We start from the raw sequence: 26,271 nt of genomic DNA on the forward strand, positions 1-26,271 counted from the left end.
TATATTTAGATATGTACAGAAAAGAGCCACCGATACAAATAGAGCTTGTTGTTCCAGTTCCTAAACACCAAAAACTTGCAGGACCGATGTTGATTCTTCAGCCTTTTTCAAACAGCACGTTTCCCCAAGCAGCTCGTCATGCAGACTGCACACAACCCCCCTAATGTTTCCTATTATGGTCAAAGCTACTGAATGAAATTATTTTTTATTTAATACATTTCAGACCAGCACTACTCAGCTAACTTCTATGTCATTTGCAGCCAAGCCATCTAAAAACCTGTTTATTCTTCTGCATCACTGCTCCCAATGGGATTAGCCCAGTGTCTAAGAGCAAAGAGCTGGCAACTGTCAAACAAATTCTCTTAGTCTAAAACACTCTTCACTTTTCACATTGTGTAGGTAGCCTAGCAATTGTCAGGTGCTCCTAGTCTAAAAAAAGCTTTAGTTTCCACACTGTATACATAGCTTTATATCATCAGAAAAACAAAATCAATGACCTCTGTGCATTATAACTATTCCAAAAGTGAGAAATGGTTGCTACCCAAGTTATAAATTGCAAGTCAACATCTTCAGCTTGTGCCTAGATAAATTGTTTACTTTCGGCAAAACCTTTTTCTGGTGGACACACTGCAGATGAATCACCTTATGAACTGCCACTCCTCCTCCCCCATCCAGGTGACAGATTTAATGATCTCAAATTGGCTCTGAACTGACCTAGAGCCATACCAGGAAATTGTGTTACAGAGCTGTAAAAAGGAGACGTTCCCATATGTGGACGTCAGTTTTCCGTAAAACTCTTCTGCGACCTCACGCAAATAGGCCATGTCAGATTGTGCATTGTGACAGTGTGCAAAATCCAGCATGGGAGATTTTTTGAACCTTAAAAGTCCACTGCACAGAACAACGAGGGAGGGCAGAGAGGAATGAACTTTTAGATAACAGTATCCACTAGAAAAAGTGCTACCAGAGGTAAGTAGCTTGTTCTTCAGATGGCTACTTCTAGCCATAGATTCCCCACCTTTTGGTTAGATACCAAAGCAGTGCACGCTAAAACGTGGAGGAAATCTTGTAGGACCAAGCCGGCAAAATGGACTTTCCTGCCGATTTGGTTGTTGAACCAATAATGCCCGGTTAAGATGTGTATGGCTACCCATGTCGCAGCAGGGCAGATTGTGCAATACCTAAAAACCTCTCACAAATGTCACAATCGTCTTGGCTCTGGTGGATGAGCACACATGCTCTTGAGAGGCTCCTTTTTGCAGCAGAATAGTATGTATTAGTACACAGAATGATTACCTGGATAAAATCCACTTCCAGACTGCCTTCCCCTTTTAAGCACTGGCAAAGCCAATTGACTGCTGTTCATCTACCTAATCCTCCTCTGTGTGCTCTGTATATGAGCTGAGGGGTATTTGAGGGTCGAGCAAAAGAAACCTTGTCTCCTCCTTAGAGGGGTGAGCTGTTCAAAGAGGGAGGTATAATGATGGACTGTCCTATGAAGGCAGGCACCAACTTTGGCAGAAAGGAGGTAATAGCTTGCAGTAACAATTTGTCTGGGAGACGGTGGTATACAGAGGCTGTACTAACAGCATCTGCAGCTTGCGTAACTGTGCACAGAAGTAAACTGTAAAAAGGCTTGAAATCAGTGCATATCAAGAGTGTGAGTGTCAAGCTACTATCCCACTGAAGGATAATAAAGGGCCCACAAGCATCACAACAAGTGATTTGAATAATGAAGGTTGGTAAGGGAGATGTATAAAGGCCAAAAGGGTTTACAAGTAACTTTCAGTGCCCACCGCAAACTCCGCTGGACCAAAGAAAAAACAAATATCTAAACATCAGCCAGTTTTGCCATGAGAGGGTCAATTTGAAAGTCTCTGTATCTGCTATGAACCTCGATTAACATGGAGGATAAGGTTATTGGGATTTGGGTAGAGGACCCTGTCCTGTTACTAAGAAAGGAGATCCTTCTGACGAGGTAGTTAGATCAGAGAGCAGACGCTCAGGAGATCAGAATACCAAACTCTTCTGGCCCAATTAGGGTTATTAGAAAAATCTCAGTCTGGTCTTTTCTGGTCTTCACAATTAGGAGCAGAATGTTAGGGGAAGGAAGGCATATAGGAGACCAGGGTCTCCCTTCAGGAGTAATGCATCTCGCAGGGATTCTCTTTGCAGAAACTCCGACGTACAGTAGTGGTGAACTATGCATTCTCAGCCTTAGAGATTAGATCTAGTCAGGGTACATCCCACTGGGCGAAGATGCCTTGAATCATCTCTGGGTGATTATGTCATTTGTGGTCTCCCAGATCGTGCCTGCCATGATATTCACCAAACCCACCAAATGGCTGAGTCAGAGGGAGCCCTTGGAATGCCAAGCAACTCCAGGGCCACAACACCTCCCTGCCACCAGACCTGCACATTGCCTTGATTGTTACAGTATCACATGGCAGCCATATTGTCAGGACCTGAACCAGCTTCCCTTTGATGGACAAAAGAAAATTCTCAAAGCCAAATGAATGCTGCGAAGCTACAGAAGGTTGGTGTGGTGCCTTTGTTCTGTTGTAGACCAAATTACCCTGATCTCTACTTTTCCCAGATGACTGCCTCAACTCAGATATCATGCAACCAACTCTACTGTGAGAACGGTCTGCCACAAATCAGGCTAGTGTCCGAGAGCCAGTAGTGAAGGTCCCAAGCTGTCTCCTCGGAAACACAGATGTTGCCTAACAGGCCACCCCAATGTTGAGCTCACTGCAAGGCATAGGTTCCACTGCAGGGTCTGTATGTGCCACAGGGCCCCTTTGAAAGTAATCCTCTGCTCAGGCTATGGGTGAGACTTCATCTTGTTGATGGAAAACATCAGGGATTACATAAGGGTGACTGTTGTACACGGTTGGCCCAACACTCACTGCGGCAAGCCTCTTTCTGCAGCCAGTTGTCAAGATGTGGGAATATAAGTATCCCCAATGGACCACAAGCACCGGCATCTACTTCAAACACCAGAAGCACTGATTTAAGACTAAAGAGCAGGCTGGTGATCTGAATTTGTCTTTATCCAGACATGAATTGGAGAAAGTATCTGTTGGACTGCGGGTTTGGAAATTGAAAGTATGTATCCTGCAAGTCTAAGCACACCATGCAGTCCAAGGCAGAAAGAATCTACGCCATGGTGAATATCTTGAACTTGCCTTCTCGAAGGAAGGAGTTCAGAAGTTGAAGGCCTTAAGTCGGCCTGAGTTGTCTGTCCTTTCAGGCCACCAAAAGGTTCCACAGCAGAGCCAATTGTGCCATCTATGGGCACAAGGGAAGATTTGCTTTAAAAAGTTCCAGAACATGTCTGGAGCATAAATAAAATTCAAAAACTTTAGAATCTGCAGTTAGAAGAAGCCATCAGAAAATGAATGTAAAATTCCTTAATGAAGGGACTTGGGGTCTTTCATAAGGTGTAGATATCTACTGTTAATCCCTCAAGTGCCTCGGATGTAGGGGCCTTCAGGAGAAGTGCTAGGACTCCTCCCGGGGGCCTCGCACCCCCTCCCCTGGGCAGGGATGGAACGGGAATTGCTTCCCCTTCCATCCACACCCCCCAACCCCGTGGTGTCTGACGTCATCAGAGGCCTACCCACAAGTCGGAGGAGAAATGCAAAAGCATTTCTCCTCCGATCACGTGGAGGGGCCGAGAGAGGCATCAAAGGAAAGAAAAGTCCTTTCCTCTCCTTTGTCTCTCTCTCTCTCTCTCTCTCTCTCTCTCTCTCTCTCTCTCTCTGCATGAAATGCCCACTAGACACCGGGGAGTTTTTTTTTTTTTTGGTTATTGAGTAAGTGGAGCAGGCCCTTGGGCAAAGGCCACCCACTCCTCAGGGGGGCAATTTATTTTTAGGACATTTCTAGACACCCCCTCACCCCGCCCGAGACGGCAGATCGGCCTATTATAATTAAGGGAGGGGGGGTGCTGAAACTGCTAGACACCAGGGATACATTTTTTTTTTTTGTTTAAATATGTGGCGAGTGACCCCTTAAGGCAAGGGTCGCTCCCCAGGGCGCAAAATTACTTTTAGGCCTTTTCCCAACCCCGCCTATTTTTATTAGGCCAATCTGCCTCCAAGGGACCACTAGACACCAGGGATTTTTTTAAAACTGATATTTATACATAAGGGGAGCACAGGTTTGGTAGGTTTTCTTATGTGCCGGCTGAGTTAGAGGCCAAAATCCACAGCTAGGCACTTTCCAAAAAACACGTCCGTTTTCTTTGGGAAAATGTGATGTGTCCATGTTGCGTGACCTGTTGTAGGCATTAGGCCTACCCACGCAAGTGAGGTACCATTTTTATTGGGAGACATGGGGGAAACACAGAATAGCACAAGTAGTGTTATTTCCCCTTGTGTTTCTCTACATTGTTTCCTTCCAAATGTAAGACAGTGTGTAAAAAAGACGTCTATTTGAGAAAGGCCCAGTAATTCACATGCTAGTATGGGGACCCCAGAATTCAGAGATGTGCAAATAACCACTGCCTCTCAACACCTTATCTTGTGCCCATTTTGAAAATACAAAGGTTTCCTTGATACCTATTTTTCACTCTTTATATTTCACCAAATGAACTGCTGTATACTCGGTATATAATGAAAACCTATTTCAAGGTGCAGCTCATTTATTGGCTCTGGGCCTAGGGTTCTTGATTAACCTACAAGCCCTATATATTCCCACAACCAGAAGAGTCCAGCAGGCGTAACGGTGTATTGTTTTCAAAAATCTGACATCGCAGTAAAACGTTACAGAGTAAAACGTAAAGAAAAATGGCTGTTTTTTTTCACCTCAATTTCAATATTTATTTTATATCAGCTATTTTCTGTCGAAAACCGTGTAGGATCTACACAAATTACCCCTTGCTGAATTCAGAATTGTGTCTACTTTTTACAAATGTTTAGCTTCCCAGGATCCAGCATTGGTTTCACACCGATTTCTGTCACTAACTGGAAGGAGGCTAAAAGAACAAAAAATAGTAAAAATGGGGTATGTCCCAGTAAAATGCCAAAATTGTGTTGAAAAAAATGCTTTTCTGATTCAAGTCTGCCTGTTCCTGAAAGCTAGGACGCTGGTGATTTTAGCACTGCAAACCCTTTGTTGATGGCATTTTTAACACAAGCCTTCTTCTGCAGCCATTTTTTCACATTTAAAAAGAAAAGAAAAAGGAAAAAAGCATTTTTGCTGTATTTTGGCTAATTTAGTGGTCTCATTCAGGGGAACCCACAAACTCCGGGTACCTTTAGAATCCCTAGGAGGTTGGAAAAAAAGGAAGCATATTTGGCGTGGGTAGCTTATGTGGACACAAAGTTATAAGGGCCCAAGCGTGACCTGTCCCAAATAGCCAAAAAAAAGGCCTGCCACCTGAGGGGGAAAAGGCCTGGCAGCTAAGGGGTTAATGCACCTAAATATATCTCGGAGGTGGTTTGGCCTCAAAACCATTAAGTCTCGAGTCTGGTAAGTCTCAGAGTGTGAGGACAAACTAGTAAGTGATATGGATCACTCCATATATTTCAAAAGAAGATCGTTTCAAGGTGTGACAACTAGATCACACAAATGAGCCCCAAATACTGTTAAACACACCTGTGGCCAATGGGCTATCACTGGCTGTCAGTCATGTTGTAGATGATAAAGCCCTATTTAATTTGAAACAAATCCAGAATCTGCCATTATTCCGACTGTTTCAAATCATTTAAGCTAGAAAATGACTACTCCTCAATAACAATTTACATACTCTCAGAGATATTTCTCGCGCACTGAATCAGAGACAAAACCCCTCAGGTAAGAGCTTCAAGCAAGGGCACTGTGGTGTGTTTATGGTTAGTGGGAATGTATTTTTTGTTCTTAAAGGAGCAAACACTCTACATTCATTTGGAATGTGAAAGAATGATTTCTAAATCAAAGTGCTTAGTCTAAAGGCTTATGGTGAGCAGCTCTGCTAATAAAAGGCCAGAATTTTGTAAAAGTGCATTAGTGGTCAAATGACTGGTGGTAGTTGCTCACTTACTTGTTCTCGGATTCAATCAGAATCTTCCGGACTGCTGCATATTTGACGTTTGCATCGGTCAAGGCTTTAAGGATGTTCTCCTGGGCTGTTAGATTCTGATCTATATAAACTTTGAGCTGATCGTACTTCTTCAGCTGCTCCTCAAAGAGTTTCTGAAACATAAAAAAGGTCAACTAACTTCAGCAGAATGGGAATGGGCCAACAGGCATCAGCAGAGAAGAGCAAAAAGTGTCTTCCCAGAGGAGACAAACAGGCCATTAAAAGCTTGTCCAGAAAGAGAATGGGCTACCCAGAGTCAGCTTGGATGTAGTGGTCCAAGAGAGACCAACAGAGAATCAGAAGTTCAAACCAGCCAGGGATCACTCAGATCAATGGGGACGAACTTAGCATTATATGGACCAACCTGTACCAAACTAGGCGTAGATGCGACCTGGAGGGTGCACAGTGGACCAGCTTAGGCAACGCTGGTCAAAGGATACCAAGTATGGTTTTGATATTGTTCTAACCATAAAAGTGGCAGAGCTTCACTGGAGTCAGGGCACTTTACAGCGGAGCGCAGGCCAGTGACATCCATTCACCAAAATCACAAGGCTTCTGAAAAATCTTGCTGTTGGTACCAGTGATTTTAGCAAATTAGAGAACCACCTTCTGTAGCACTCAATAATTTGTTGTTGTTAAAATGAGGGCCATGGGACATATGTATGTGCAAGTTATAGTTACTTTAGTTCAGTGTTAACTGATATTCACACACACACACACCCACCCATTTTAACTGACATTTGCACCTAACTATAACATCACTTTAACCTTAGTTTTTTCAGTGAATTTCTGAGGCATGTTTATTTACGTAAAGCAACAATGTAAAGAGATGTATGCAAGGCAGACCTACTGGCTTTGTCAAAGTGTCACAAAACAAAAATATAAAAAGCTGGCTTAAACATGGCTATAGCGAGGGTTCAGCACATCAACCTATATAAAGCAGATCTAGTGGCTTTGACAACATTTTCACCAAAATAATTTATCAGTATCCATATTCCAGAGTAATCCTTATAAATATAAACAGCAATGTATAATAATTATTTCCCCAAAAATATTTTTAAATAATTCCAAACAACTTTAAATGTGTGTATTAGTCTGTTTTTAAAACTCTTCAGGCCACAAAATGCAGCTACAGGACCAACCACAAGCGGTCCTCACAACATTCCAGCTAAAGAGAATACATACATCTCCGGCTCAAAGTGCTCTAAAAATAATGGTAAGCTCTCCTTGGGTCATTCATTTAATAACCCAGGGACTTAGTTAAAAAAAAAATCCTTTGTGGCTGCTTGTCTCCCTGCAGCCCCCCATACAACACTTTTGTAGCATGTCGGTGATGTCCCTGGCCAGACTGGGGCACCACAAAATGGAAACAAATATGTAAATGAGCCACTGAAGCACATTATGAGGTGCTCCTGGCCGGGAGCAGTTAATAAAACAGTGGCTCCTGAAGCTCATTTGTTATATATTTTTAATTATTTTCAGGGTGCTCACGTATAATTGGGGCCCTGGGAGGAGGTCTGCGGCCACTGTAAACTCTGCTGGCCCCCCCCACCCAGCATGCTTCTTGTATGCCAGCTGACAGCAGCCGGCTTCTTAATCTTTGCCTGTGGATGCTGTGGTTCCATCCAGGGCAGCCACAACCTTTTAAAATGTTGGTGGCCACTTGGGGAGCCCTTAGGAACCTGCAGCCCCAGTGTGCTCCCAAGCCAACACCCATCCTAGGTGCCAGCGGGGGTCAGCAACAACAAAAGTGCACCAGTCCATGGGAGCAATTTCCACTTGTGTTCCCGCAGTGGGAGCAATCAATTTTCCCTGCCCGGGCTCATGGGCATCAAACGAAAGTAAATGTTTCCTCCCACCCGAGGTGGGAGCTATACTTTCTCTGGACCTCAGAGCCAATAAATGGATCAGAGAAGGGGGGGCAATCCCGGGCCCCGGTCCCCAATAAATAAAATGTGTTCTCGCTATGAGAAAATGGGATACTTGGGAAGGAGGACCCCAAGCACGCTCCCTACCGAATATACTTGGTTAAAAAATAAATAAACAATGCACTGATTGAGTCCCTGAGTCCTAAAATGATTGCTAAGCACCTTTGTTGAGCCAGCCAACAACTTTTGATCTGCTGGAGTTGTTGTACTACCGCATCTCTATATATACACACAAACAGAAACAGTGAGTCTTCATTTCTTAAAAACTATTGGAAAGATTTAGACCAAATAACAAAAAGCACAATTTATGGGTAAATATCTAGCTTTATGCCAAATACGGAGGAATTCCATTCAGCATATACATATTCACTGGAAAAAAAAACAAAGGTTACAGGAATGTTATAATTAGGTTGACGTTTTACCCACACAAAACCATAGAAATTCAGCTGTAATAGTTATATTTATACTTAAGTTGAGAAATTATAACTCCCGGACTAAAGTTACTTAACGGCACAAGTTATAGTTACTTTAGACACTGCACTGGGAAAAAGCATTTTGCCTGCCCCCCTCTCTTCTTAGCACCCAAATGATGAATCATCCTGAAACTTTACAGGCAGCAGCCAAAGTAAGTGGTACACTAGTTTTGAAAAAAAATAAATTGTGAAGATTTGTCATCGCCAAAAGGACAGATAGGTATATATACACACTCACACATATACACACACACACACACACACACACACACACACTAATATAGGCAGAAACGTATATACATATACACACCAAAATAATATATATACACAAATATACATGCATACACATAGATATATACAGATATACCTATACCCACACACAAACACAACCTTCTGGTGTTCGCCAGTAGGTAGTTATAGTTAGGAACATGTTTCCATTGAAAAAGCCTTTTTTGACTTGCCTATACATCTTTGGCCCTGTTGGGCAATCTTGTACATGGGAAGTTTTGGGGTGATCCATCAAGCGGGGGCCGAGAAAAAAAGAGGTGGGGGGCTCCAAAAAACATGCGTTTCCCATTATAATTCCAATAGGGATTTCAGACAACTACAGCCCGAACCACTGGCCAGAATTACCACACATTTGTCAGAAAGGTAGCTCTTGGTCCAGAAATAGTGTTTTTTCGTTATTTGTTGTAAATCGTTCAGTACTTTTTGAAATACTAAAAGACAGATAAACATAGATATCTAGAAGCACGAAGGGTTCCGGAAGAATAATGAGCTTCTGCAGGGAAATGCACAGCTGTGATTGGTTGGCAACACTTTAATCAGGAAGTGTTGGCAGCCATCTTGGGACTTGGCTTCAGCGGAGTCCCACAAAAAAGCTAAAAAATAAATTAAAAAAAGCTAAAAAAAAAAAAGGGTAAGGTAAGGACATCCTGACTTCTTAGCTCTGGTGCTGGGGTACAAGAGGGACCACCCCCAAACTGGGCAAAATCCTTTTTTTTGTATTTTATTTTTTTAAACTTTTGCCCCAAATTCATGGTGAATCCACCCAAAAAAAAAAAAAAACCCACAAACACACGTGCTTGTTTTTAACAAGCCCCCAGGTGGGCAAGAACCTGGGGGCACTGACATTTTGAATGTGAGGGGCACCCGACCGGGGCTAATTTCCAATGTAATGGAGGTAGGGCCGCATGCGCCCCCACAGCTCTGGGGACTGCCACCTCCCTGGGGCTAATCTCCAATGCAAGAGGGCTGCGTGGTCCCCCACAGCCCTAGGGACCTCCACCTCCCTGGGGCTAATCTCTAATGCAATGTGGGGAGGCACCCAAAAAATTATATTAACACTGGGTCACAAGGAATGGGGTACCTGGGCCTGAAATAGGTAAGTAGTTTGCCGCATTCCCCTCCCCCCAAAAAAACGAATTTTAGAAGGCCGGGTCCCAGGGATGGGATCCCCAGGGCCGAAATCCACCAGGGGAGGGGGGCCATGTGGACCCGCAGCCAACTGCTGCTGCAGATAGCAAAAGGCCTTGTGCAGCGTTGGGTGGTAAGGTGGGTTGACCGCAGGGCCTTGCTGAAGGCCAAGCCCTGCAGCAAACAACAACCTGCACGGTGAGCGTTGGTGGTTGGATTAACGTGTCATAATGAAAATTACTTTACATTGAAAGAAATCATAGAAATTCACTGAAGAAAAAAACAAAACAAAGGGTTCAGAAACGGTATAGTAAGGAAATAGAAGTTTACCAAAAAATACAGAAATTCACCTAAAAAAAAAAAAACCTAAGGTTACAGGGACGTTATAGTTAGGTTCACATTTTAAACGTACATAACCAAATAAATATGTCCTGCTATAGTTATCTCAAGGAATAATAACTCATGCCCTAAAATAACTAATTCGCGTCCTCGCCATGCACTGCTAATGACCCCACAAATTAGGGCACTCATGACATCTTTGAAAACCACATTGCTAATATCAATGTAATATTTGCAGTAAAATATTTGATGAAAAACAGTGCATGGCGGAGGTGCAGGTTATGATTACCTTAGGGCACGAGTTACAGTTACCTGAGATAACTATAACAGGTGAATTTCTACAGTTTTGTACATTTAAAATGTGAGGGCAACTATAACATCCCTGTAACCTTTGATTTATTTCAGCGAATATATATGGGAAATGTTACTTACCCAGTAGACATCTGTTCGTGGCATGAGGTGCTTTGGATTCACATGCCCTGCTTAAGTCCACCATCTAGTGTTGGGCTCTGAGTGGATCAAGCTGTTTTTCTTCGAAGAAGGTTCGAGTCAGAAGATCAAGTGATAGTGCGCCTGGGCATCGAGTCCTTAGTTGGCTCTGTATTTACTATCTCAAAGTGAGCACAGAGTCCAAGGGTTCCCCTTAGAGGTTCATAGTGGCAAAATTTGATAATTCTAATGCTCTATTTTGTGGTAGTGTGGTCGAGCAGTAGGCTTATCAGAGGGTAGTGTTAAGCATTTGTTGTACACAAACAGGCAATACATGAGAACACACACTCAAAGACTTAACTCCAGGCCAATAGGTTTTTATATAGAAAAATATTATTTTCCTAATTTATTTTAGAACCACAAGATTCAGAATTTAGGTAAGAACATAAATTGTAAGGTACTTCACACAGGTAAGTATGGAACTTTGAATTAGAACAGTAATGTACACAGTTTTGGCAAAAATGACAATAAGCTATTTTAAAAGTGGACACTGTGCAAAAATCAACAGTTCCTGGGGGAGGTAAGTAATAGTTAGTTTCTCAGGTAAGTAGAGCACTTACAAGTTCAGTCTCCTGGGCATAGGCAGCCCACAGTTGGGGGTTCAAGTCAACCCCAAACACCCAGCACCAGCAACACAGGCCGGTCAGGTGCAGAGGTCAAAGTAGGGCCCAAATACAGGGCTGGCTTTTGGGCGGTGCAACGGCACCAGGCGCTAACCTCAGGGGGCGCTCTGTCAAGTAATAACTCCTGAAACTTGTGAATTAAAAGCACCTGCTGAAAATTTCCTTGTGCGGTTAGCCTTCAAGAAACATTTAAAAAGTCAAGATACCTCTTGTGATTAATGTTCCCGCTAGAGAGAGGTGGGAGTTTTGCCTGGTGGCAGCTTTGAGTCACCATAAAGTAGCATAGAGGGTTAATATACCTGCTGCAAAAAACAGAACTATGGGGCATATTTAAGAAAAGTGGCGTTGTACACAGTGCAGCGACAATTTTTTTTGCAACCCTTAGCACCCCCTAATGCCACCATGTGTGCGTCATATTTAAAATAACGGCGCACGATGGCAGTAGGTAAGGGACTAGTGTCAGAATCTTTTTACGCTAGTCCGCCCCTTTTCAGGATAAGCATAAAAAATGTTGATGCTAATCTTGCAAAGCACCTAGAGGCTAACTGTAACCGATGGAAGCCTCCTTTTAATGCCTGCTCTGGGCAGGCGTTAAAAGTACTGGGAAAAAATGACACAAAGAAATGTGAAAGATTTCTTTATGTCATTTTTTTGGCCCCCCTTAACGAGGGATGCCCCTTTGCATATATTATGCCTGGCGCAGGCATAAAGGCTTACAAAGTGGCGAAATGCATGCATTGCGCCTCTTTGTAAATATGGTGCAGCGTTTTTGTCCTTCTAACGCCACATTAGTGTAAACAAATGACACTAATGTGGCGTTAGAATGGCACTAGGGGCTCTTAAATATGCCCCTATGGCAGTGCTTAATTTGTACTTGTTCTTTCCGGTGCGGAGTACCAGCACTTATTTTTGAGGGCCAGCGCTTATTTTTCTGACTCAAGCATTTACTGCGAGAAAAAGACATATGGGAAAATGGAGGAAGAGAAAAACGAAAAAGTGCCCCAATGGGAAAAAGCTGAACTCCTCAAGAGTGAGCTGAAGGGTCAGGGAGTGCCTGTAAATGGATTGAAGAGGCCCGAGATAGCTTTAGGATTATGCTTCCTCTGTTTTCCGTGTTCACACATTTAATTGCAGCAGCCGCGTGTTTAAGAGGAGAGCTTTGGGCACCGGTACAAATTAAGCACTGCCCGATGGGACATAATAGAAAAAAGTGGTGGAAAAAATGATGCAGAGAAATCTGGCACAGGCATAATGTAGCACAAAGGGTTACAAAGTGGCGCAATGCATGCACTGCGCCACTTTGTAAATATAGCGCAGCATTTTTGGCCTTCTAACGCCACATTAGCATAAAAAAAATTTATGCTAATGGGGCGTTAGAATGGCGCTAGGGACTCCTAATTATGACCCTTTGGAGCATATTTGAAAACGTGGCGCTGCACAAGGTGCTCCACCACTTTTCTTGCACCCCTTAGCGCTCCCCCAACGCCACTATGTGTGCGCTGTATTTAGAATAGTGTCCGAATTATTTACGCCAGCCTGGCGCTTTGCAGGATTAGCGTAAAAAATGTAGATGTTAATCCTGCAAAGCACCCAGGGGCCTATTGAAACCAACAGAAGCCTCTTTTTAACACCTGCTCTGAGTAGGTGTTAAAAGTGCCGGAAACAATTACGCAAAGAAATCTGTTGGATTTCTTTGCGCCATTTCAAAGCTAGCCTTTTGCAAGTGCTTTAAAACACATGAATGTATGTGAAAGCGGAGTGATGGAGAGATGAGGGGCACGTTTGCCGGGTGGTAGTGAGTGAAACCGAGGTGGTCATGGGATGGGGGGGGGGGGGAGGAACCACAATAAACTGTTGCACAGGGCCATCAGTCCTAAAGCCGGCCCTGCTCAAATAGCATAGGCGCTATCGAGGACAGGGGTGCTCAAGTTCCAGTCTGTTAACAGGTAAGTACCTGTGTCCTTGGGGAGTAGACCAGGGGGGTTTTGTAGAGCATGGGGGGAGCATACACAGACACACAAAATACACCCTCAGCGGCACTGGGGCGGCCAGGTGCAGTGTGCAAAGTAGGTGCCGGGGGTCACTCTGGAGATGCAGGCAGGGCACAGGGGGGCTTGTCGGGCCAGCCACCGACTGGGCTAGGATGAGGGCTGCCTTCTGGTCACTCCTGCACCAGTAGTTGGTTCCTCTCGGTCCTGGGGGCTGCGGGTGCAGTGTCCAGGCGTCGGGTTCCTTTGTTACCAAGCAGTCACGGTCAGGGGGAGCCTCTGGATCCTCTCTGCAGGAATCGCTGTGGAGGTGCAGGGAGGTAAACTCAGGGTGTCCATGTCGTTGGAGTCGCCTGGAGTTCTCTCTGCGGTGTTGGTTCTCCTGACCTCGAGCAGGGGGCGTCGGGCGCAGAGTGTGAAGACTCACGCTTCTGGAGTGAGGACAGTCTCTCATTAAAATTGGTTTCTTGGTTGCTGTTTTTGGACAGAGCTGCTGTCCTCGGGAGGTTCTTGGTCCTTTAGGTGACGGTCAGTCCTCTGAGTCCTCAGAGGTCGCTGGTCCCGCTGGATGCATCGCAGTGCAGGTTCTTTGAGTCAGGAGACAGGCCGGTAGGGCTGGGGACAAGTCAGTTGTCGTCTCCGTTGTCTCTGCAGGGCTTTCAGGTCAGTAGTCCTTCTTTCTTCAGGTTGCAGGAATCTGATTTCCTGGGTTCAGGGTCGCCCCTAAATACTACATTTAGGGGGGTGTTTAGGTCTGGGGGCAGTAGCCTATGGCTACGGTCCTGGAGGGTGGCTACACCCTCTTTGGGCTTCCTCTCTGTGGGGAGGGGGGTTCATCCCTAATCCTATTGGGGGAATCCTCCAAAATAAGATGGAGGATTTCTTAAGGCAGGGGTCACCTCAGCTCAGTACACCTTAGGGGCTGTCCTGACTGGTGGATGACTCCTCCTGGTTTTTCTCATTATTTCCTCCAGACTTGCGGCCAAAAGTGGGGGCTGTGTCCGGAGGGGCGGGCATCTCCACTAGCTGGAGTGCACTGGGGCGCTGTAACATCAGGCTTGAACCTTTGAGGCTCACCACCAGGTGTTACAGTTCCTGCAGGGGAAGTGAGAAGCACCTCCACCCAGTACAGGCTTTGTTTCGGGCCACAGAGTGACAAAGGCACTCACCCCAGGTGGCCAGACACCCATCTGGATATGGCAGGCTGGCAGAAACTGGTTAGCTTAACACTAGGAATTGGGCTGGTATACATGGGGCATCTCTAAGATGCCCTCTGTGTGCATTGTTCAATAAATCCAACACTGGCATCAGTGTGGATTTACTGTGCTGAGAAGTTGATACCAAACTTCCCAGAATTCAGTGTAGCCATTATGGAACTGTGGAGTTCGTATTTGACAGACTCCCAGACCATATACTCTTTATGGCTACCCTGAACTTACAATGTCTAAGATTTGGCTTAGGCACTGTAGGGGCATATTGCTCACACAACTATGCCCTCACCTGTGGTATAGTGCACCCTGCCTTAGGGCTGTAAGGCCTGCTAGAGAGGTGACATACCTATGCCACAGGCAGTGGGTTGTAGGCATGGCACTCTGAGGGAAGTTCCATGTCGACTTAGTCACTTTCTCCCCACCAGCACACTCAAGCTGTGTGGCAGTGTTCATGTGCTGAGTGAGGGGTCCTCAGGGTGGCATGAGACATGCTGCAGCCCTTACAGACCTTCCCTGGCCACAGGGCCCTTGGGACCAGGGGTACCATTTACAAGGGACTTATCTGTGTGCCGTTACAGTTTAGGGAAAGAACACTGGTGCTGGGGCCTGGTTAGCGGGGTCCCAGCACACTTTCAATCATAACTAGCATCAACAAAACGCAAAGTGTTACGGGGTAACCATGCCATGAGAGGCATTTTCCTACAATGTCCATGCAATGTATATACATATTTACATAAAGAAAGTACCACAACGGCTACAGGCTTTCGGGGAGGAGGGAGGGCGCATGTGAATCTGCAGCACTACATGCCACGAACAGATATAACCTTGGTAAGTGACAATTTCCGCTTGATGGCATGTGTAGCTGCAGATAAGCATGCTTTGCATGCACTAAAAAGCAGTCCCCTTCTAAAATATGCAGTGGCTAGCCTGTAGGAGCTGGAGTAGTTTGAAATAATGTTTTAAGTACTGCTTGATCAGCATTTGCTCGTCGGCGAGACAGCGCATACACACAGTAGTGTTTAGTAAATGTGTGTGATGTGGACCATGAGGCTGCTTTGCATATGTCTGCCATTGGTAAATTTCCTAAGAATGACATTGAAACTCCTTTCTTTCTAGTAGAATGTGCTTTAGGAGTTATTAATAGTTGCCTTTTAGCTTTAGGATAGCAAGTTTGAATATACTTTACTAGCCATCTGGCCAATCCTTGTTTTGAAATAGGATTACCCTTATTAGGCTGTTGAAAAGCCACAAAAAGTTGTTTAGATTTTCAAAAATATTTTGCTCTGTCTACATAATACATGAGAGCTCTCTTGAGATCAAGAGTGTGGAGAGCTCTTTCAGCAACTGAATCTGGCTATGGAAAGAAGATAGGCAATTCCACTGACCGACTGATGTGAAATGGTGAAACCACTTTGGGCAAAAAAAGATTTACTTTGCCTAAGTACTATTTTGTGTTTGTGAATTTGGAAGAAAGGTTCTTCGAAAGTGTTTTCTTGAATTTCACTAATTCTCCTTAAGGAAGTAATTGCTACCAGGAAAGCAACTTTCCAAGAGCGCAAGAATGCATGGGTTCAAATGGTGGACCCATACGCCTTGTGAGCACAATGTTAAGATTCCAGGCAGGAGCTGGTGGAGCTCTAGGTGGAATAACACTTTTAAGGCCTTCCATAAAAGCTTATGACAGGAAGTCTGAACAGAGAAGTGTGCCTTGTGTTTTGGAGGTAGGCTATTGCTGTTAAATTAATTGTAATAGATTAATAGGCAAGATTTGCATTTTGCAAGTAAAGCAAATAACATACAATATCCTGTACTGATGCTTTAAGTGGATCAATGTTTTTGGGTTGACAGTAATATACAAAACATATCTATTTAGCTGCATAGCACTGCCGGGTTGTAGGTTTATGTGTGTCCCTTAGAATGTCCATACATTCTGATGGAAGCTGTAGATATCCAAACTGTATGACCTCAGGAGCCAAATCGCCATGTTGAGCATACTGGGATTGGGATGCCTGATTTGACATTTGTTTTGAGTCAATAGGTCTGGTCTGTTTGGGAGCTTGTGATGTGGTCCTACAGATAGATCCAATAATATTGTGTACCAGTGTTAATGTGCCCACATGGGAGCTATGAGTATCATAGTGAGAGAAGTGTGATGGATCTTGTTGACCAGAAACCAAATTGGTGAGATAGGGGAGAAAAGCGTAAGCAAATATCCCTAACCAATTGATCCACAGAACATTGCCCTTGGATCGAGGGTATGGGTACCTGGATGCAATGTTTGGGCATTTTGTGTTTTCCCTTGCTGCAAAAAGGTATGTTTGGTGTTCCCACCATGTGAAAGCACTGTTGAATTACTTGTGGTGACTCTCCCATTTGTGTATTTGTTGCTGCGTCCTCCTTAAGAGGTCCGCTAGTTGGTCGGATATACTCTGCTAGTAGGTGAATGAGATTGTGAATTGCCCACTTCCACACTGTCTGTGCTAGAAGGGACAATTGTGATAAGCGTATCCCCCCCTGTTTTTGCAGATAATACATTGTTCTCATGTTGTCTGTCTTTATTAACACTGTCTTGTGTGTGATCTGTAGCTGGAGTGCTAAGAACACTGCCAGCAATTCCAAGTGGTTTATGTGGTAAGTATGTGGATTGAGTCCCATTCTTCCTGTACAGTAAGATTTTTGAGATGGGCTCCTCAACCTGTCATTGATGCATCTGTGGTGATTATGGTTTGTGGCACAGGGTCCTGAAATGGCAGCCCTTTTGATAAGTTGGTGGGATTCCGCCATTGCAGATAGTTGTAAGGCTGGCGGTCCAACAACACTAGATTAAGTTGACCCTGTGCCTGAGACCATTGTTGAGAAAGACACTGTTGTAGGGGTCTCATGTTTAGACGTGCATCGGGCACTACTGATATGCACGATGCAATCATTCCCAATAGTTTCATAATAAACTTTACTGTGTAAGTTTGATTGTGTTGTAGCTGAGATATGAGACTGTGAAACATTTGAATTCTTTGAAGTTTGGGTAGGCTAATGTTGACTGAGTGTTCAGAATTGCTCACAGATATGATTGTATTTGAGCTGGCCGAAGGTGAGATTTCTGGTAATTGATTGTGAACCCTAGACTGTAGGGTATCAACTGTGTATTGTTGACAGGTTTGAATGGTACTTGCTTTTACGAGCCAGTTGTCCAGATAGGGAAAGACATGTATATACTGTCTTCTGAGGTATGCTGCAACCACTGCTAGGCATTTGGTAAATACCCTTGGTGCTCTTGTTACTCCAAAAGGTAGTACTTTGAATTGGTAGTGCTTTATCACAACCTGGTAGGCCATGGTGTCCTTAGGTGGAGATGGCCTAGTTTGATATAGATCACAGTCATTTGATGGGATAGGGTCTGGGTCATACAAATCCCATGGGTCTACAGTATAAGTATTATCACCCACGTAATCCCCATGTGAGAAGGCAGGATATTGCATAGACTGTGTAGGTGGTGGAGTATCAGGTGTTGGAGAAGTGGGAAGCAAAGGAGAATGTGGTGGTGAAGGCTGATGTACTACCTTTGGTTTCTCCTTGAGTTTGAAGATTTTGGCAGGTGAAGGCCCAGCTTCCAAACTCTTGGAAAGAGAGCTTCATTTTGGTTATAGAAGGAGGAGAGGCAATTTTTCCAGTATCATTATGGATTTGGATCTTTCGTTGTTTATGGTCCATCACTTCAAGTATAGGCCTAATGTCTGTTGATTCTTCTACAGATGGAGCATATTTCTTTCCCACAGTTTTGAGCTCCGAAAGCTTGGTGACCGACTGCTTTAATCGGGCTAAAAATGTAAACTCTGAAGCAGATGGAAGTTTTTTCGGCTCCGAAGAGGAGCTTGGGTGCTTCAGCTTCAGGTCATAGACTAATGCTTCGGTTCAGAAGTGGAGCCCTCCACCTTCTGTCTTGATCCCGAAACAGGCGCGGTAGTCTGTTCGGTCGAATGCATTCTGGTCTTCTTCAACGCTGAACCCGAAGGCCGGTCGTCGAGATGTAACTTTCGGGTCTGACCATGGCCGGCAAGCAGTGGTGTACCTAAGACCAATTGTGATGACTTTTTGGAATGTTTTTGTTGATGGGAAGAGGCTGGCGAACTCATCTACTGCTCCACAGAAATCACTTGGCTGTCCCCATCGGAGTCACGGTTGGAATCAGAGTCTGCAATGGAAACTGCAGTCTGTGCTTGTTCCTCACCGAAAATGTCAGGTGTCTGTTTGTTTGGTCGACCTCGATGCCATCTCCAGCCGACGTGCTCTCCGATACCGCAGAGTCTTCTTGGAGCGGAAGGATCGGCACGTCTCACATGTTTCTTCCTTGTGATCGGGAGAGAGGCAGAGGTTGCACACTGAGTGCTGGTCAGTGTTGGGGAACTTTGCGTGACACCAAGGGCAGAATCGAAACGGAGTCCGATCCATAGGCCTGTGATGCAGTAGGCCCGAGAAGGGCACAGGCGTTTAATCGATTCCGATGATACAATCGGGCTGAATGTAGTCAGAAAAACATTTTTAAAAACGATACCCACGTTTAAAGAAAAGATAGAAGAGTTCAGGTAGTACCAAATCGAGATCTACCGGAGCGAGAGGGAACATGTCCGAACCAGACGGCGAAAAGAAAACAATCTAACAAAGGACTCGACGCCCATGCACACTATCACCGAGAGGAGGAGTCACTCAATCTCGTGACTCCAAAATTCTTCTTCGAAGAAAAACAACTTGTAACACTCCGAGCCCAACACTAGATGGCGGACTTATGCAAAATATGTTTATCTGTAGCTACACATGCCATCAAACACACACATATATATATATATATATATATATATGGAAAATATTGCTTACCCAGTGTACATCTGTTTGTGGCATGAGACGCTGCAGATTCACATGCTGTGCATTATCCTGCCATCTAGTGTTGGGCTCGGAGTGTTACACATATATATATATAAAAAAACTATTCCATTAGCATGGACATCTCTTTTCTTTATACTCTATCACTCCTACCTTATTCTCTGCGGGAAAACAATCTAAGAAGGAGTTCATGCGCAATGGAGCCGAAGAGGAGGAGTCACTCGATCCTGTGACTCTAAAAGACTTCTTTGAAGAAAAACAACTTGTAACACTCAGAGCCCAACACTAGATGGCAGGACTTATGCATAGTATGTGAATCTGCAGCGGAACATGCCACAAACGTTTGGTGGCATGTGTAGCTGCAGATACACATGCTGTGCATACAGGGAGTGCAGAATTATTAGGCAAATTAGTATTTTGACCACATCATCCTCTTTATGCATGTTGTCTTACTCCAAGCTGTATAGGCTCGAAAGCCTACTACCAATTAAGCATATTAGGTGATGTGCATCTCTGTAATGAGAAGGGGTGTGGTCTAATGACATCAACACCTTATATCAGGTGTGCATAATTATTAGGCAACTTAACAAAAAACAAATATATACCCATTTCAATTATTTATTATTACCAGTGAAACCAATATAACATCTCAACATTCACAAATATACATTTCTGACATTCAAAAACAAAACAAAAACAAATCAGTGACCAATATAGTAACCTTTCTTTGCAAGGACACTCAAAAGCCTGCCATCCATGGATTCTGTCAGTGTTTTGATCTGTTCACCATCAACATTGCGTGCAGCAGCAACCACAGCCTCCCAGACACTGTTCAGAGAGGTGTACTGTTTTCCCTCCTTGTAAATCTCACATTTGATGATGGACCACAGGTTCTCAATGGGGTTCAGATCAGGTGAACAAGGAGGCCATGTCATTAGATTTCCTTCTTTTATACCCTTTCTTGCCAGCCACGCTGTGGAGTACTTGGACGCGTGTGATGGAGCATTGTCCTGCATGAAAATCATGTTTTTCTTGAAGGATGCAGACTTCTTCCTGTACCACTGCTTGAAGAAGGTGTCTTCCAGGAACTGGCAGTAGGACTGGGAGTTGAGCTTGACTCCATCCTCAACCCGAAAAGGCCCCACAAGCTCATCTTTGATGATACCAGCCCAAACCAGTACTCCACCTCCACCTTGCTGGCGTCTGAGTCGGACTGGAGCTCTCTGCCCTTTACCAATCCAGCCACGGGCCCATCCATCTGGCCCATCAAGACTCACTCTCATTTCATCAGTCCATAAAACCTTAGAAAAATCAGTTTTGAGATATTTCTTGGCCCAGTCTTGACGTTTCAGCTTGTGTGTCTTGTTCAGTGGTGGTCGTCTTTCAGCCTTTCTTACCTTGGCCATGTCTCTGAGTATTGCACACCTTGTGCTTTTGGGCACTCCAGTGATGTTGCAGCTCTGAAATATGGCCAAACTGGTGGCAAGTGGCATCGTGGCAGCTGCACGCTTGACTTTTCTCAGTTCATGGGCAGTTATTTTGCGCCTTGGTTTTTCCACACGCTTCTTGCGACCCTGTTGACTATAATGAATGAAACGCTTGATTGTTCGATGATCACGCTTCAGAAGCTTTGCAATTTTAAGAGTGCTGCATCCCTCTGCAAGATATCTCACTATTTTTGACTTTTCTGAGCCTGTCAAGTCCTTCTTTTGACCCATTTTGCCAAAGGAAAGGAAGTTGCCTAATAATTATGCACATCTGATATAGGGTGTTGATGTCATTAGACCACACCCCTTCTCATTACAGAGATGCACATCACCTAATATGCTTAATTGGTAGTAGGCTTTCGAGTCTATACAGCTTGGAGTAAGACAACATGCATAAAGAGGATGATGTGGTCAAAATACTCATTTGCCTAATAATTCTGCACTCCCTGTAGACTACAAAGCAGTAATCTCCCCAAAAAGCGGTGGTTTAGCCTGTAGGAGTTGAAGTTGTCTGAAATAATGTTCTTAGTACAGCCTGTCCTACCTTGGCTTGTTGTGTTGCTAACACGTCTACACAGTAATGCTTAGTAAATGTATGAGGCGTAGACCAGGTGGCTGCCTTACAAATTTCTGTCATTGATATATTCCCAAGAAAATCCATTGTGGCGCCTTTCTTTCTAGTGGAATGTGCTCTTGGTGTAATAGGTAATTCTCTTTTTGCTTTAATGTAGCAAGTTTGAATGCATTTAACTATCCATCTGGCAATGCCTTGTTTGGATATAGGGTTACCTGCATGAGGTTTTTGGAAAGCCAAAAACAATTATTTTGTTTTACGAAACTGTTTTGTTCTGTCAATGTAATACATTAGTCTAATGTATGCAAGGCCCTTTCAGCTACTGAGTCTGGTTGTGGAAAGAAGACTGGGAGTTCCACAGTTTGGTTTACATGGAATGGTGATATGACCTTTGGTAAGAATTTTGGATTTGTATGGAGAACCACTTTATGTTTATGTATTTGTATAAAGGGTTCTTGAATAGTAAATGCTTGTATTTTGCTCACTCTTCTAAGTGATGTGATAGCTATTAGAAAGGCTACTTTCCAAGTGAGATATTGGATTTGACAAGAATGCATGGGTTCAAATGGTGGGCCCATGAGTCGTGTTAATACAATATTAAGGTTCCACGAAGGTACTGGTGGTGTCCTTGGGGGTATGATTCTTTTTAGTCCCTCCATAAATGCTTTAATGACTGGGATTCTAAAAAGTGATGTTGTATGTGTAATCTGCAGATAGGCAGATATTGCAGTGAGATGGATTTTAATGGAAGAGAATGCTAGATTAGAATTTTGTAAGTGTAATAAATAGCTTACAATGTCCTTTGTGGAGGCATGTAGTGGCTGAATTTGATTAGTGTGGCAGTAGCAAACGAACCTTTTCCATTTGTTTGCGTAACAATGTCTTGTTGTAGGTTTTCTGGCTTGTTTAATGACCTCCATACACTCTTGTGTAAGATTTAAATGTCCAAATTCTAAGACTTCAGGAGCCAGATTGCTAGATTGAGTGATGCTGGATTCGGGTGTCAGATCTGTTGTTTGTGTTGTGTTAACAGATCTGGTCTGTTTGGTAGTTTGATGTGGGGTACTACTGATAAGTCCAACAGTGTTGTGTACCACGGTTGGCGAGCCCAGGTTGGTGCTATGAGTATTAGTTTGAGTTTGTTTTGACTTAGTTTGTTGACTAGATAAGGAATGAGTGGGAGAGAAGGAAAAGCGTAAGCAAATATCCCTGACCAGCTGATCCATAGAGCATTGCCCTTGGACTGAGGTTGTGGGTACCTGGACGCAAAGTTTTGGCATTTTGCGTTTTCTTTTGTTGCGAATAGGTCTATGTTTGGTGTTCCCCAGTGGCGGAAGTGATCCTGTAGGATCTGGGGATGTATTTCACATTTGTGAGTTTGCTGGTGATCTCGATTGAGACTGTCGGCTAACTGATTCTGAATGCCTGGTATGTATTGTGCTATTAGGCGAATGTGGTTGTGAATTGCCCAATGCCAAATCGTTTGTGTTAAGAGACACAGTTGTAACAAGTGTGTCCCCCCTTGTTTGTTGAGATAGTACATTGTTGTCATGTTGTCTGTCTTGACAAGAATGTGTTTGTGGGCTACTAATGGCTGAAATACATTTAATGCTAGAAATACCGCTAGCAGTTCCAAGTGATTTATGTGAAGTAGTTTTTGTTGATTGTCCCATTGACCCTGTATGCAGTGATTGTTGAGGTGTGCTCCCCACACAACCATGGAAGCATCTGTTGTGATAATAGCTTGAGGCACTGGGTCTTGGAATGGCCACCCTTTGTTTAAATTTATAGGGTTCCACCATTGAAGCGAGTAGTGTGTTTGGCGGTCTATCAACACTAGATCTTGAAGTTGACCCTGTGCTTGTGTCCATTGTTTTGCTAGGGACTGTTGTAAGGGCCGCATGTGTAATCTTGAATTCGGGACAATGGCTATGCATGAGGACATCATGCCTAGTAGTTTCATTACAAACTTTACCATGTAGTGTTTGTTTGGTTGTATGCTTGATCTTACATTTTGGAATGATTGGACTCTTTGTGGTCTTGGAGTGGCAATCGCCCTTTGTGTGTTGAGTGTTGCTCCCAAGTATTGTTGTATTTGGGATGGTTGCAGATGTGATTTTTGGTAATTTATAGAGAACCCTAGTTTGTGTAGAGTTTCTATGATGTATTGCGTGTGAAATTGACATTGTTCTTGAGTGTTGGCTTTTATTAGCCAGTCGTCCAAATATGGGAATACGTGCATGTGCTGTCTCCTTATGTGAGCGGCTCCTACTACTAGGCATTTTGTGAATACTCTGGGGGCTGTTGTTATTCCGAACTGTAGCACTTTAAACTGATAGTGTTTGCCTTGCATTACAAACCTTAGGTATTTTCTGTGAGAAGGATGGATGGGTATGTGGAAATACGCATCCTTGAGAACCAATGTTGTCATGTATGCCTCCTTTTTTAGTAAGGGAACTACGTCTTGAAGTGTTACCATGTGGAAATGATCTGATTTGATGAAGAGATTCAGTGTTCTCAGATCTAAGATAGGTCTTAACGTTTTGTCCTTTTTTGGAATCAGGAAATATAGTGAGTAGAAGCCTGTTCCTTTTTGGTGATTGGGTACAAGCTCTAGTGCTTGTTTTTGAAGCAGTGCTTGGACCTCTATTTGTAATAGGTCTACGTGTTGTTGAGACAGTCTGTGCATTTTTGGTGGCACATCTGGAGGGAATGTTGTGAATTCTATGCAATAACCTTGTTGGATAATTGATAGGACCCATGTGTCTGTGGTAATATGTGTCCAGTTTTGGTAGTATGCGTTTAGCTTCCCCCCCACCTGTGACAAGTATTGGGGTGTTGTGACTTTGAAGTCACTGCTGGGTCTGGCTTGGTTTGGCTGGTTGGAATTTTCCCCTTCCTTTTGGGAATTGACCTCTATAGGAACCACAAAACCCTCCCCTTTGGTATTGTGATTGATAGGTGGATCTGGTTTGAGAGGTTGAAGGTGCAGATGTTTGTTGCCGAAACCCCCCTCTGAATTGTGGTTCCCTAAAGGTGCCTCTGATTTGTGGGGAATAGAGCGGGCCCATGGCTTTGGCCGTGTCCATGTCTTTTTTCAATGGCTGTATCGACTTGCGGCCCAAATAACTGTTGTTGATTAAACGGCATATTTAACACCGCTTGTTGAATCTCTGGCTTGAATCCAGAACTTCGCAGCCATGCATGCCTGCGAATGGTTACAGCCGTGTTAACAGTCCGTGCTGCCGTGTCCGCTGAGTCTAGTGCAGACCTTATCTGGTTGTTAGATATGGCCGGTCCCTCTTCCACTACTTGCTGGGCACGTTTTTGGTGTTCCTTGGGCAAGTGCTGTATGATGTCTTGCATCTCGTCCCAGTGTGCCCTGTCATAGCGTGCAAGTAGGGCTTGTGAATTCGCAATTCGCCATTGATTGCCTGCTTGTGATGCCACTCGCTTGCCTGCAGCGTTGAATTTCCGACTTTCTTTGTCAGGTGGTGGAGCATCTCCTGATGACAGAGTTTGCTCTTTTTCTTGCTGCCCCTACAGCCACTGAGTCCGGTGTGAGCTGCTGTGTTATGAACACTGGATGTGTTGGGGGTGGTTTGTATTTTTTTTTTCCAACTCTAGGCGCGATAGCTCTTCCCTTTACAGGCTCCTGGAAGACCTGTTGCTCGTGCTTGAGCATGCCCGGGAGCATTGGCAGACTTTGGTAGGATGCATGGGTGGATGCCAGAGTGTTCAAAAGGAAGTCATCCTCCACTGGCTCTGTGTGCATTGCTACGTTGTGGAACGTAGCTGCCCTGGATAGTATCTGCGTATATGCAGTACTGTCTTCTGGTGGTGACGGCTTGGTTGGATAACATTCAGGGCTGTTATCAGATACTGGTGTATAATATAAATCCCATGCATCCGCATCATCTTGGGTCATCCCAGTATGTGTGGGTGACTGCATTATAGGTGTTCCCACTGGTGACAATTGTGGTGAGTGCAGTGGGAATGGTTGTGGTGAGACCATTGGTGCTGGTGATTTGTCTCTAACCACTTTGGCCTTTGGCTGCATTTGTGTTTCCCGAAATGCAAGTTTCCCTTTCGATTTGAGTGGCGGTAAAGTCTGAATCTTGCCAGTCTCTTTTTGGATCTGCATCCTCCGTTGTGTATGGTCAGGTTCTTCCATACCTAACTCTTGCTCAAATCAATGTCTTTCCTTGAGTTGCATGGAAAGTCCTTGCTCTTCTGTATAAGAGCTTCTTTTCGGCTCCGCTGCCGCTTTTTTCGGTACCGAAGTTTCTGCTGTTCTAGTCGTTTTCGGTTCTGAGGAGATTTTTCGGGGTTTTGTTGATTCGATCACTCGGTGTCAAAATAGTTTGGTGCCGGATTCTCAACCGGAGTCGGAAGTCTTCTGCAACTCCTTGGCCTTTTTCGGTGCCGATGTTTGGTCACCTTCCTTTCGGTGGGTTGAGCCATGGCCTGCTGGCGGTGGCGTCCCCATGGCCTTAAGTGTTTTGGTGTGACCCTGAGTTTGGGACGGGGCAGGTTTACTCACGGTTCGTTGCACCGTCGAGGGTCGTTCACTTTCAGATTCATCCGAGTCCGTCTCTTGGATGGAGATACTTTCCTCCTCTTTGACGTCGAGCTGTTCTTTCGGTTTCGACGCCATTTGCAGTCTTCTTGCGCATCGATCTCTCAAGGTCTTTTGCGATCAAAACGCTTGGCAAGCTTCACAAGTATCCTCTCTGTGTTCAGGTGACAAACACAGATTACAGACCCGGTGCTAGTCTGTATAAGGATACTTTGTGTGACA

The 26,271-nt window shown here is 44.3% G+C and overlaps 1 protein-coding gene across 3 annotated transcripts in view; it reads right to left on the reverse strand.

Annotated features, from left to right (window-relative positions):
- PTPN23 (protein tyrosine phosphatase non-receptor type 23) overlaps positions 1–26,271 on the reverse strand; it is a 582,812-nt gene that overhangs the window by 257,218 nt on the left and 299,323 nt on the right. For all 3 annotated transcript variants that reach the window (XM_069210890.1, XM_069210891.1, XM_069210892.1), the window contains one exon: positions 6,029–6,180. In XM_069210890.1, the coding sequence (XP_069066991.1) occupies positions 6,029–6,180 (152 nt within the window). The remainder of the gene's footprint in view (positions 1–6,028; positions 6,181–26,271) is intronic.

This window comes from Pleurodeles waltl, chromosome 10 (assembly GCF_031143425.1).
Source record: "Pleurodeles waltl isolate 20211129_DDA chromosome 10, aPleWal1.hap1.20221129, whole genome shotgun sequence".
Taxonomy (NCBI): Eukaryota; Metazoa; Chordata; class Amphibia; order Caudata; family Salamandridae; genus Pleurodeles; species Pleurodeles waltl.